General features: G+C 36.9%; 1 protein-coding gene, 1 long non-coding RNA gene and 1 pseudogene across 2 annotated transcripts; 2 read left to right on the forward strand and 1 right to left on the reverse strand.

The window, feature by feature from the left end:
* Positions 1 to 6,902, reverse strand: LOC125197935 (annotated as a pseudogene).
* A 2,832-nt stretch (positions 6,903 to 9,734) lies between these two features.
* LOC125211399 lies at positions 9,735 to 12,095 on the forward strand. Its single transcript, XR_007174519.1, has 3 exons — positions 9,735 to 10,129; positions 10,249 to 10,382; positions 11,783 to 12,095. It is a non-coding gene; the product is annotated as an uncharacterized LOC125211399 (long non-coding RNA).
* A 1,916-nt stretch (positions 12,096 to 14,011) lies between these two features.
* Positions 14,012 to 14,380, forward strand: LOC125197944. The gene has a single exon (XM_048096440.1). It carries the CDS (start codon positions 14,012 to 14,014, stop codon positions 14,378 to 14,380), a length of 369 nt encoding a protein of 122 aa, XP_047952397.1.

A 14,380-nucleotide genomic window follows, 5' to 3' on the forward strand; every position in this document is an offset into this window, starting at 1 on the left:
CTAAAGCATGCTAGGTTCAAAGTCCAAGTCTAAGCATCGCAACATTTCAACATGATCTCATGTAATCGCATTCGCATTTCACAATTCTCACAAGTTCTCATACAACATTCAACAATTCACCATTCAAGAAGCATCGCTTCACATTCATAATATCTCCAAGCTCCTAGGGATCATCATTTAAGAAGCATCGCTTCACAAGCACAACAATATTCTCAACACTTATGGCATGCTTCTCACAAAAATGACACTTTCAACCAAAATTTCCAAGAGCATAAAGTTTCAACCATAGAAAAATTTGTACCTCTTTCTTCGTGGTTGAACGAGACGAATCGCGGTGTTGAGCCTTCCGTATTCAGTTTATTAATAAAAGATTACAAGGACAACTTAGATTTTCGAAAAGACTCTTGGGTTCAGAGCGGAAAGAAACTGAGGCTCTGATACCATCTGTAACAGCCCGCCCTCCTAGGGTACAATAAATGCGGCGGCTGCTACCCAAACAGACTCCAAAGAAGTAAACATAGGCTAGGGTTTCATTTAAAGAGTATTGACCAAAAGATTCGAAAGAACTATCAGAGTATTTAAAACAATAACTTAACCTAGAAGTTTAAAAGAAGATGGAAGGTATCATAAATGACGATCCAAACATCTGAAGAGTACGACGTAATATCCAAGACAAAATCACAAGAAAAGGCTAAGATCTCAAACCGAAGGCAAGATGCCAATATTCCAAAAACAAATTCTAAAGTGTATCAAAATTCAGCGAAAGACGACCAAGAGAAAGAATAGCTATGTATGAAGACACAACTATGCTTGAAGTTCATAACCACCATCTTAATTAATTAACAAGCTCAACACCCGCCACCACTCGCCATCGTTCAACCTGCACATAAGGAAAACACATGCAGGGCTGAGTATTTTGAAATACTCAGTGAGCTCATTGCCAAAACGTTTTATAAGTTATGCCACCCTTACCAAGTGAACTCGAGTTTTAAGCAGTTATAAAAGAAATATCACGAGTATCACAAAATATATTTTCATAGACTGGCCAGTCAAAATAATCCCCAATTTTCTCATCAAAATAACAATCATAACATTCCATGGTGCGACGAAAGTGTGGCCACACTTTTCGCCCACGAGATCGGCCGACTAGCAAGGACGGCTCCCGATCCCATCGTGTACACAGCCTGGTAGGGCTTGCGGCCCATACTCAGACCCGAATTCGTATAAGCATATCCAATATCACATTAAAACAAACATAGGCATGGCATAACAGTTAAACCACCCTTATAACACCAAACAACATTTTGATAAAATAAAAGAGAGTTTTTAGAGTAAAGCCCACCTCGACTGCTTAGTTTTCAAGTAGTTTCGCTTTTCCGTTATCCGGCTTCGCAACCAAAGTTTCACCTTTTAATCACATAGGCACATATCAAAAATTAGGTTCAATACTACTCTTACTCATGCATGTCTCAATATTTCTTTTCCCTTTTCCATTGGTTTATCTTATCATTACTAATTAATCAAGATCATGCTTATCTCACAAGATTATTTAGCCATCAAACACACACTACACAACACAACAACACACACACATACACGACATACACACACACACACCACACACACACAGGCCACACACACACATGAACATATTCCACATCCCTTTTATCCCTCTTTCACTCAACCAAGATGCATGAGGGTTCAAGAATACCGATTAATCGGTTAGAAAAAGAAAAAAAGGAGAAGAAGAATAAAAAGAAGAACTCATAAACAAAATACCTTTTTAGAGAAAAACAATCGGTAGAAACAAAGTAGAGACTTGGTTCTTCAAGAATCTTGGCGTTCAAACTCTAAATTCTTCTCAAAGGATGACAAAATATTGGTGTGTGGAAGAAGAAAATTTGAGATATTGAGGAATGGTGGGGGACGAAAATTTGGGGTCTAGGGTTGGGGTCTTCTCTTATTTATAGTGCTCAACAAGATCTTTAGGTAATTAGAATAGAATATTTGGTAAGATTTTATTCTACACAATAAATAAAATAATATTGTGAAGTAGGGAAGAAGAATTAACAAAAATAGATCCTAGGGCAAAATCTCATGATTTTCGAAAATTAGGCTTCCAAAATAGCCAAGGCTTTGTTTTGGTATATTTTACGGAGTAGAATAAAATATCACGGAGCAAAATAAATATAAGGATTCTCCCAACTTGGGATGGAAATAGGCGTCCTCATGCCTATTTAAATAAGGCATGGATTTTTAATATTGCCTAGAATAAGGTAAGGCAAGATCTCTTGAAGTATGGAAAGATTTAGTAGAATAATTAAATTCTAGGTGTGGAAGGAAATCAAGTAAGGAGTCAAATAAAATAAAATAATTCTTTCCTTCCCAAATATAGAGATTTTCGAAAATCACTAATAAATAAAAGGGGGTTTTCGATTTTCTCTAGAGATAAGGAATAATTGGGTCTTGGATTTAATTTGGATAAATATCCCAAGAATTAAATTAAATCCGAAAAAATAGAATTTCTTCTTCAAAAATTTAAGGGGGTCGAAAACACAAGAATTTGGGTGGCAAGTATTTATGGAAATTTTCCCTAATATTCTCACTCACCCTTAAACAATTAATTTACCATATAAATCTCATAATTAATAAATCACATGCCACATCATAAAATCAATAAGTTTGACTTTTCAAACTTTCAACGCAAACCCTAGACTCAACTCGGCCATAGCATCACATGCAATAAATGCATTCACGACTCCACGTCATCACTAATAAATTCTAGGGCTCTAAAGTTAGGGTTCTAAATTCCGAGATGTTACAGCATACGCCCCATTCACAAACTGAATTTTAAATTTGGTTCAGTATTTTATTTTTTGGTTCAGTTCAGTATAAACTTTTGGCAAATATCAGTTTTACGATTCGGTCAGGTTCCAATCGAAAAGAACAATCCAAAAATTGAAAAAAAAAATCCAAAAATCGGTGCTTGATGTGTGAAATGTGTGCAATGTGTGTAGTGTGTGAAATATGTGTAGTGTGTGAACTGTGTGCAGTGCGTGAACTGTGTGAAATGTGTGTAGTATGTGTGAAGTGTGTGTAGCGTGTGTAGTGCGTTTATTGTGTGTAGTTTGTGAAATGTGTCTAGTGCATGTAGTGTGTGAAATGTGTGTAGTGCGTGTAGTGTGTGAAATGTGTGTAGTGTGTGAAATATGTGTAGTGTGTGTAGACCTCTCTCATTCTGCAGATTCCTAAAGTAATTATTATCGAAGACGGTTGGAGTTACCCCATCCAACGGCGCCAGGTTGCCGTCGCCGTCGGTTTGAGGGCAGACGCGCCGCAGCGAGATCACGAAGTCCGGGTCGATGCTCGTGTTATCGTAGATCCGGTCCCGGATTGTCACGCATCGCGCTTGCTCACCCTGTCAAAATTTCCGTTCCAATTAATCAACTATAAATTAAATGTTGAAATTGTAAATATCAAAACCCAAAACTTTTACCTGACAAAGCAACCAAATCCCTCACGTTTAAGTTTTTGTTTGCAAAGTTGGATATGAAGGTTGAAATAGGATCGGTGGGCCTAGGAAGATCGTTTTCAGCAAGCGCTCTAGTGGCGGCGGCGGAGGAATCCCTCCTCCCTAGATTCACTGTCCACGATTGCCCTCAAACAGCCACCGTTGCATCATGCGCCGCCACTGCCAGCACGTCCGCACACGACACCACCCCGGGACATACTACCACCTGCTTCGCGTCTTCCACCACCGTGAAACCTCTAACATCTCCATTCTGCAATGCAGCTTTTTCTCCAGTGGTATCATCCAATAGGACTGATGCATCACACCCCTAATTATTTACCAAAATACGAGGGTTAATCATAATAGTTGTAATTAATTTTTATGGAAAATAATTTTTTATAAGAAAGAATATTAGACGAATGAGGTGTATGTATATAGTACCTGAACGAAGCAATCATGGAAGTGGAGGCGAACAAGGGAGGCGGCCATCCTCTGCTCGTCAGTCACGGCCTGCCTAATGGAAGTCCGGATTGTACTTAGCGCATCGGGGCATGTACTGTCATAGAACGTCGAAGATAGTTGTGCCTCGGATGGCACAATCAAGAGTACAGGGTTGCAAAATAATAATAATGGTTGATTGAAATCTTCATCGTGTTATGTATGTGTATATGATGTTGAGTGTTGCCAACAAGTTTGGAATGATGATTGAACAGATTTTTAATTTGCTCAATTTATAGGGGAAAATAATTTGAATGATGGAATGCCGTAAAACGAGACATATTCTTTAGCATGGCTGAGTCATTTTTTCTACGTACTACTAGTTGATGACTTGATGTAGTATTGCAATATTTTTCAAATGCCAACTTTTCCTTAAAACTGATTTTCTTTGCTTTGAAAATTCTAATTGGTTATTGGTCCCACCACGAGTTGTGACGTTTTTCAAATTGTGCTGGTATTGGATGATTAATGATAAGAGCATGTATGATATTTCAAATAAAATGTGGTCTCCACTCATTAAGTATATTACTATTGGAGTTGAAAATTCTCTAGTACACTTATTCTGAATCGGTTTTTGGTGTTACCAGGCTAGGCATATTACTTTGTACGCTTAAAATTTAACATGTTGAGTAATCCATGTATATCATCCGATCTAATTAATTCCCAGTCTCCAAATTCTTCTATCCAGAAGATTGCATTGTTTTGAAATATTTTATTTAAGGGGACTTTCATATATAATGTCAATTAAATGATTTGTTGTTATACCAGCAAATTTTAGCAAAAGCTACCAGTATGGGCAGACACACAAAGGAATGGACTAGCTTAAGCCCTTAATAAACATGATTTTTTATATATATATTTTCTTTGTAGATTTTTGTAATTTATATCCATGAGCTAAATTATACATAAATATGTTAGGATCGGTATACTGAAAAGCATATTTCGAGCATGTTGCACGGATAAAATTGCTTGTATACAATAAATTCTACAATCCACTTTTAACCCAAGGCGAGAAGAAGTAATTTTATCGAATTGATATTTGCTTGTGCATTTATAAGATGTTTCTCAAACATTTAAATGTATAAGAAGCAAATAAGTCTAATTCTTCTACATAGTAGACTGGTCGTGAACGACGTTCACAGAAGGTGACGCAATCGTTCCTTTGTAGAAGAGAAATAGAATTTCACAACCTAGATAGGCTTTGACATGTTTCCTTACCTTAGGAAATAAACGACACTGGTTTGGTATAGCACTGCAGGATCTAATAGTTGAGATAAGTCTTTCTTGCTATTTACTGAAAGACGAGGTCTCGGTGATTGTTATTTCTTAATCATTGTTGATATGACATTGAACATATGATATTGATTATGCATTACTTTGATTTATCAAATGATGCGAATTTTTCGCAATCCAATAATCCTGATATCTTGGGTAGTGGTGATCAATGTCTAGAGGTGCTAGTATTGTTATTGCAATGAATCGTGTGCTGGGTGAGTCCAGTTTGATAATATCCTCAAAAGGTGTTTGAAAAAAGGTTTTATTATTCAGAAACCCGGCCGGTTGGAGTCAACAATAATAAATAAAGATTTTGAACTAGACAACTCTTGGAAAAAGATATTAATTAATTAAAGTCAAATAGCAGACCTAAATTAATTAATGGATATTTATATCTTAAACACGGGAGATAATAAATTAAAGAGGTAAAGCCCGGATTACTCAAAATTTGGGATTGGACGGACAGTCAATATTATTATACTATAGTGGATGATAATAATATTCTATTGGAATTGAATTAAATTGAGGCTCAATTTAATTAGTAAAAGTCCAACAGGTTTGGCCCAAGTCCGACCTCCATGGATCTCTAATTTGGCTCATCATAACTCAATATAAAAGGGGATTAGAAAGAAGATTAAATCAATAATTAATGATAATTTTCGTGCTCCTCTATGGAAGTGGACGAAAAATTGGTTTTTGAGAAAACTAATATTCTGTTTTCTTTTCTAGTCGAGTCATTTTGATTCTGACAAGCTTTGCCCACCCAAAGGTCAGATTCTGAGTTCGGGATACAAATTAGAAGATTCGTGGTTGAGTACGAAGAACATCACGTGGAGAATGCGCAAGCAATCGTCGATTCTTTGGAGAATCAGATCGGTAATTCTAACCCGTAGGAAATTCATGTTTTAGGTTTTATTTATTTTTACATGAATTATTTGCGTTCTTGTATGCAATTTTGATTGTCTAACATGTAGATAATTAATCCCATAATCGGTCAAATAGATCTGTGGATCTGATTTATTTGTTTATGCATATCTTCAGTTGTGCAAGGGGCACCAAACGCCAGCAGAATATAGTTTAAATAATATTTTTTATGAAATAGTCCTTATAAGTGATGATTTCTGTGTCGGCTCACTACACACTATTTGTTGACAGTTTATGTTATGACAAATAGGACAATTGTGAATCGAGAAACAAAAGAACGTAAATATATAGACACAGAATTTACGTGGTTCACCAACATTGTTGGTTACCTCCACGGGCAGGAAACGGAGAACAAATTGTATTTAGAGTGTTTTTAGATTATGACTACAGATTAGATCTGTCAGATCACAGAATTATGTGCCCTACTCCCATATAAATAGGCACACATAAAATCCTATACTAATACGGAAACATAATCCTATTCCAATTAGGAAACACAATCCTATACAGATTAAAGACATACTAACAAATCTCCACCTTGACTTGAATTCTCCCTTGCAGAAGCATCATTACAATGCCAGATGCCTTGCCTCAGATTTGCCATAAACTGAATTCACCTTGCAAATGCATCATTACAATGCCAGACGAAGAAACTTCTCCCAAATTTGTCGACCTTCACGTTCAGAGCAGACATCTTCGATTTACCAGAAAACCCTAGCAAAGGAATTCAAAACCCTTGTCCGAAAACCAGGCTGTGATAATTTGTCAGGATCGTCAACTGCAATAAACGTTTAATATTGTCCGCTTTGGGTCAAGCCCGCACGGATTTGTTTTTGGGTCACTCCCAAAATGCCTCAAACTAATTGGGGTTGGACATGAATTATATACACTTTCCAACTTTCTTCAGACTCCCGATGTGGGATGGAGTTTGTACATAACAAACCTCCCCCTCAAACCAGATCACATCGGTGTTAGAGTTTGTATACTAGAAATCACGTTACGAGTGATTGAATACTGTAAAACTCTTATTTTATTTTCCAATGAATAAAACAGATTATTTTTGTCATAATGTTGTTATGTTTTACATTTAATGGATGTTAATGCATGTTTAAATGTATAAGTTAATTTAACAAAGTCTAAATCTTTGTTTTAGTAGACCGGTTGTGGGCGTCGTCCACTTTAAGGTAACACGGTCAGTTCTAAACAAAGAAAAAGATGAATTTCACAACCTAGATGGAATTTGACTATCCATCGAGAAAGGTTGCAATGTCAGTCCGCATATTTCTAAGCCTTACTTGAAATAAGATGACATTGGTGTGGTATAGCACTGAACGGATCTAACAGCAAGACTTGTCCTTAGGCTATCTACTGAAAGGCGAGGTCTTGATAAATATTTGTTTCTTAATCAATGTAGGTTATCATTGATCATACGGTATTGATTATACATTACTTTGACTTATCAAATGGTGCGGGTTTTTCGTAACCCAATTCTCCCGATATATTGGGTAGTGGTGATCAATATCTAGCGGTGCTAGGATTGCTATTATATTGAATCGTGCGCGAGTGAGTCTCGTTTGATAATGTCCTCAAGAGGAGCGCGAAATAAGGTTTTATTATTCGGAACCTAGCTAGTTAGAATTTAATTACTCTATGAATAATAAATAAGCGTTTCATGCTAAGTCCACTCTTGGAATTAATAAGAAGTTAATTAATTAAGTCAATAGCAGCCATTAATTAATTAATAGACATTTTAATCTTAAGCGCGGGAAATGAAAGTTAAACAGAAACCCAGATTACTTGTAATTTCGGATTTGGATGGAGAGAGTTCAATATTACTTCTGTAGTGGCTGCTCGTAATATTCCAATTATAACTTATATTAAATTGTGGGTTCAATTTAATTAGTAAAAAGTAAATTGGATGAGCCCATATCCAAAACCTTCCATAGATCCCTACTGGGCCCAAAAGGAACTTAATATAAATAGGAGAATAAAGGAGACAGAAATAATACAATTTCATTATTTGTAATTTTTGAAAATTTCAGCCTCCCCAGCTGTAGGAATTTTCGAATTCTACTCCTATTCCCAAAAGGATTTATTCTGTCTTCTTTATTTAAGTCCTAGTATTCTAGTAAGATCAGCCCACACTGATATTGGAATACAGTTCGGGAACCAGAGAGAAGATTTGTGGTCTAGTATTCAAAGCATCACGTGGAGAAGGAGCTAGCCATCTTCATTTCTTTGGAGAATGAATTAGGTATTTTTCTGCTCCGTAGAAAAGATGTTTTAGGTTTCAATATTCTTAAAGCATGATTAATTCAAGTTATGAGCATGATACAAGTGATAATTACGCGAATAGATTTTGTCTAAATAATCTGCTAAATAGATCTGATTATTATGTGATTTATTGATGTGATTAATAATTGTAAATTATGATAATCAAGTTCAACACCACTTCCGCTGCCGGTTCCATCAATCGGGACAAACGCAGTCGACACAAACTTGGGTCATAGCCTGACCCATAGCCACCTAACCTGGCTCTGATATCAGTTTGTTTTCACAAATAGAGCAATTGTGAATCGAGAAACAAAAGAACGTAAATAGACACAGAATTTACGTGGTTCACAAACGTTGTTGGTTACCTCCACGGGCAGGAAACAGAGAAAAAATTGTATTCAGAGTGTTTTCATATTATGGCTATAGATTGGATCTGTCAGATAACAAAATTGTTGGAACATATATACTAAAAAGCATTTTTCGAGTTTATTTTGAATTTGATAAATTGCTTGTATATTGTAAACACTCTTCATTTAATGAGAATAATAAATATTTTCTTCATATTGTGTATTTTACTTTAATGGGTATTGACCGTATTTAATTATATATTATATTATATAATTAAAGCGCTGGAAAGTAGGATTAGTCTAAGTCGAGAAAAATTCTATTGTTCGGAAACCCGGCCGGTTTGGATTTTATCTTAATATACTTCTCGTATTAGACAAACTCTTGGAAATAAAAGATATTGATTAATTTAAAGTCCATAGCAGACTACAAATTAATCAAAGGATATAGAAAGTCTTAGACACGAGAAATAATATATTAAAGAGGTTAACCCGGATTGCTTGTAATCAAGGATTGGATGGGCTGTAACGCCCCACTTTTTGAACCCTAATTTTTGAACAGTAAATTTTTTGTATTTAATGTTTTTAATGTCTTGAAGTTTGTGGATTAAATGACAAATGGAATGATTATTTGATATTTTTGTGACCTAATTGGATTTAGGGTTCTGATTGTGCGTAGACCGAGTCGACTTCATTGATTACGTGATGTGGCTTTTGAACAACGGGTACTTGGTGAATTTAATTGCTCGAATTGGTGATGGTGTAATCACAAATTAAAAATTTAAATAATTCATTTCCTTGAGGAATATTTATTGGACTCAATTGGATGTTGGGTACGATAAATTAAATAAATAACACAAGTCCAATTTTGCGAAAAATAAATTGTGGGCCACACAATTTGAATAAAAATACAAAGGGTATTGAGCCCAGACTAACTTGAATTTAATATACTACACTAAATGATTTCCAATCATCCTCTTCAATCTGCCGTGTTTTACTCCCCCATAATCTGCAAATCATATTCCAAAAATAACCTTCATATCCTTAAATTTCATTTATTTGGAGAATCAGTCACCAAAAATTACTTCCAATACACGTTATATCACAACCCTAATTGTCACCCTTTTTTTACCGCCTCACTTTCACACATACTACCATTCTGCAATACAAACAATCTCTATCATCCCTCAAGCAAATTCTTGGACGGAGCAAGGAAGGAGGAGGAAGTAAAACAGTTTTCTTCATCAGCCGCTTGCACCTAAGTTCATACCGTTCTCCCTCACTGTGGTCTCGATTCTAGGAGGTAAAACCCGATTGCAACCTCTCTCACTAATCCTCATGGTTTATCTCTTCAATTGATTATACGACCTTGCTAAATTTATCCATCTTTGTTTCTACACAATCTACAATCCCACGACAAAGATCACAATCAAACTCAAGCTTCCTGCAAGAACAAGTTCCTACCTACTTTCTTCAATCCAGTCAAATTCACGAAACCGAGAACCGAGATCTAGAGACGGACTACCGCTTTTTTTCACCGAAATCTGTCGTTGAAGGTATACATACTCCTATTTCCACCCAAATCCAATTTCATACTTGTGCATCTCATGAAACAAGTAACCGAAGCTAATCGAATGAATCGAAGCAAACTGAGAAGAATCGAACTTTAAATCACGAAATCTAATTTGGAATTTATCTGCGGGTTAATCGGGGCTGCCAGAGCGGCTACGCAGCGGCTGCTGCGGCGCCGAGCGACGACTGCGGTGGGTGCGAGCCGGCCAGCAGCTGCTCGGTCTGGACTATGCCTTAACGGCAACGGAGCGGGCGAACACGGACACTGCAGCATCGATCCTGCAGCGGCAAATTTTTGGGATCTTGTTTTGTTCTTCTTGTGAGAGAAATCGAGGGAGAGAGAGATGGATTAGGTGTGTTCTTTGGACGAAATTGAGAGAGAGAGAGAGAGAGCCGACGGCTTTTCTGTTGGAATGGGAGTTTTTGAATTCTTGATTAATATTGTAGGTGCTTGATATAAAATGAAATGTGATGTGCTACATGTGTTTTGAAAAGAAAAGGGAGTATTTCGACTCTTAATTGTTCTACTCTTTTTGATGAATAAGTTAAAATGGAAGGGGATGGTGTACGCATTTTTAAAATGGGAGTACTAATTCTTTTCTTTTTCTCTCTTTGGGGTCAGTGGCTAATTGTTTTGGGCTTGGGAGTATGTGTAACATATTTATCTAGTGGGTTGATTTGTTTAATTCTTAATGCGGCCGGAAATAATCGAAATAACCAAGTTTCTAATAGGAAAAAAATATAAGTTTACCGATAAAAATAATTGAAGCCTTCGAATCCATGTATCTTATTTAATTAATTGATTCATTGTGTTGATTTATATGCTATTTAAATTCCAAAGGTGATATTTTGCAAGTGCGTCGTGATCGCAATGGAAAGAATATAATTTCGGATTAAGCAGTCGAGGTGGGCTCTCTTTTTTTAAATAAGGACAATGTCCTAACTATTTTATGGATGGGAATAAAATGCGAAACTGTTTATCATGCCGTACTTTATTTTAACGTGCTAATCTGAAATGGCTTTGCCATTTATTATTTAAATCGAATTCCGGTCCTTGTAGGGCCGCAAACCCTACTTGGATTAATGTACACCTATGGTAGACCGTGTGTCAGCGTACGGGTTGGCCGGTCTAGTGACTTGGTTTGTGGCCACATTCCAAGTCATGTATGAGCAGATATGGTAAACGTCTGTGGGAAAATGACTGTGCCGTCGTGATTTTGAACAATGGAATATTTTGGTGCCTCGGGCCTTTCAAAAGCTAAAACCCCGATGGTTACCTAACAATGGCATGATAAATATAAATATTTTTGATAACTTGTTTTCGGCATGAGTCCACTGAGTATGTTATAGTACTCAGCCATGCATGTGTTTTCCCTATGTGCAGGTTGAGCGGCGACGAGCTTGAGGTGGTGTTGAGTCGAACCTGAATTATTGTTGGATTTTATTTTGAACTCGAGGGTCGTCGTGTCTTCATACACGGCGTCACTCTTACTCTTGAATGCTTCCGCTGATATAATACTATTTTTCACAACTATGTTTTGAACCCTTTTACTCTTGAATTATAAATGATGACAATTGTTAACCTAGGTTTAAAACATAAGCATTTACTTTGATTTTTCCCTCGACATTTGAATATTAATTATCTTTGTCAAATTCATTATTGAAACCCTAGAAAATTCTCCCTTCTTAAAGTACCATTGGTCGCGACCTCCCGCATTTATTAACCTAGAAAGGGCGGCCGTGACATGGGCGGTCAATATTTCTTTGATAGTGGCACAAGAAAAATTCCATTGGCCTTATATTAAATTATGGGTTATAATTTATTTAGTAAAGAAGGTTCAATGAGGGAGGCCCAATCCAAACCCCATAGATCCTTAACCTTGCCCACGCAAAACTCTATATAAAGGGATGAAAGAGGCATGACAAATATACACACATCACAAGAGTGAAACCCTAGCCTCCACACATCTAATTTTCAGCCCCCTCTCTTTATAGGGAAGTCGAAATTTGCATCTTGTGTGTTCTTAGCATTCTTGTCTTCTCCTTCGAGATCCCTACATTTCTAAGAGATTCCTCCCACAAGGAATTTAGATCTAGAGTTGGGTCATAGGTTAGAAGAAAAATGTTTTCATGCTTGCAATATTGCGTGATTGTTGAATCTTGTTGTTCTTCGTTTTATTGTAAACCCACGGGGGTTGATCGTGGTAGATTAAGGTTTTTGTTTTTCCTTGTATTTTCTTTTGTAAACAAATGTAATAGTTAGAATACAAAGAAATGTAATACAATGGAGCAAACAAGACGAAGAACAAATCTAACGGAGGAGACCTAGGCGGCCGCCGAAACCCTAGCGAGCTCGACCGCTGGCAGATCTGGTCGGAGGCAGGAGGCGGCGACGAATGGAGTCAAGGCAGTGGCAGCGGCTGCTTCATGAAGTAGCGGCTGCAGCACCGTGGTGGCGGCTCCAGGCTGACGGAGTCGGCAGCGTCTGGGCAGGGGCGGTGGCACGGACTGACGACTGTGCAGGTCAGCGGCTAGGGCAGCCTTGGCGGCGACTGAAACCCTAGTAGGGTTCAGCCGCACGCAGATCGAGGTGGCTGGGCGGCTGGCGGCACTCGGCGGCAGATGTGCAGTCCCGATGAAGACGGCAGCACGGATCCCGGTGAAGACGGCGGTGGCTAGTTTCTTTTATTTTGGGGAAAAACCCTAATTAGGGTTTTAGATGACTCGATTAATAAGCACGGCCCAATGTGGTCTTGACCTAATTTCTATGCCCTAAATATTTGATTAAGTCAAATGGGGTATTTATTTTATTTGATCTTTTTTATCCGGAGTACCATGGTTCATGGAAAGGATAAATTGTGATTTCTTTTAATTATTTGGTTTTAGACACTAAGTGGTTTAAAATCAAAGAATTTATTTGGTTATGTGTGATGTGACAAAGTGTGCAAATTTATTTGCCTATTTGATTTACATCTTATGTGAGTTAAATAATTATTTGCTTGCGTGATAATCAAATGAAAACCATTTTAATTAAAAATGACTAAGTGATAATTACGAACAATCATGTTGTATATGGTCTCCATAGATGGTTTTCAAATGTGACGTAAATTAGACAACATCTCGACCTTTCTTTAGAGGAGTTGTGTTGTCAGTGATGTTTACAGATTTCGCGGATATTTGAACAACTAAAATGGTTCTTTTAAATGAAAGGCATATTTATGAAATAATATCGTGTCCAGTGGGAGCAATATTATCAAGAAGTGAGCATTGTTTAAAAGATGTTAACCCTTGTCTTAGAATCTTGTTGAGTGGTGTGCAACCTTTCTTTAGAGGAGTATTCAAAGCAAGATAAGATTCTTGAGGACTAAAATTATGGTACTTGCTTAGGCAATATTAGGCATCCATGCCATTCTTATGGTCTCTGGACTATCTATCAATATTGTGACCAAGAAAAATATTTTAAAATCTAAATAATCCATGACATCTTTTGGTGCTTGTTTATTTAGTGTTTTAATAACATATGTGATTCTCGAATGTTTTATGGTTTTTACATTCTTTTATCATGTATGGTTGTGTGATGAATACCTTTTACTTTTCTAGGTCAATATCAATTATGTCTCTTAATCCATTATCTTTGATTTTGAAAGAAAACAAACTTGAGGGGCCAAATTATGTAGACTGGAAACGTAATTTGAACATTGTTCTCATCGCTGATGATTATAAGTTTATACTCGACACCGATTGTCCCATTTTACCTGCTGAAAATGCCACGGATGAGGAAAAGGCCGTGCATAAGAAATGGATGAAAGGAAATGAGATGACGAAGTGTTACATTTTGGCTTCTATGTCAAATGTGCTTCAACATCAGCATCATTCCTATCAGTTTGCTTATGAGATCATGGAGAACCTTCAATCCCTCTTTGGGACTCAAAGTCGATCCGCTAGGTCACTGACGATCAGGAGTCTCATGAATAAACTATGA

The sequence above is a fragment of the Salvia hispanica genome, chromosome 1 (genome assembly GCF_023119035.1).
Source record: "Salvia hispanica cultivar TCC Black 2014 chromosome 1, UniMelb_Shisp_WGS_1.0, whole genome shotgun sequence".
Lineage (NCBI taxonomy): Eukaryota > Viridiplantae > Streptophyta > Magnoliopsida > Lamiales > Lamiaceae > Salvia > Salvia hispanica.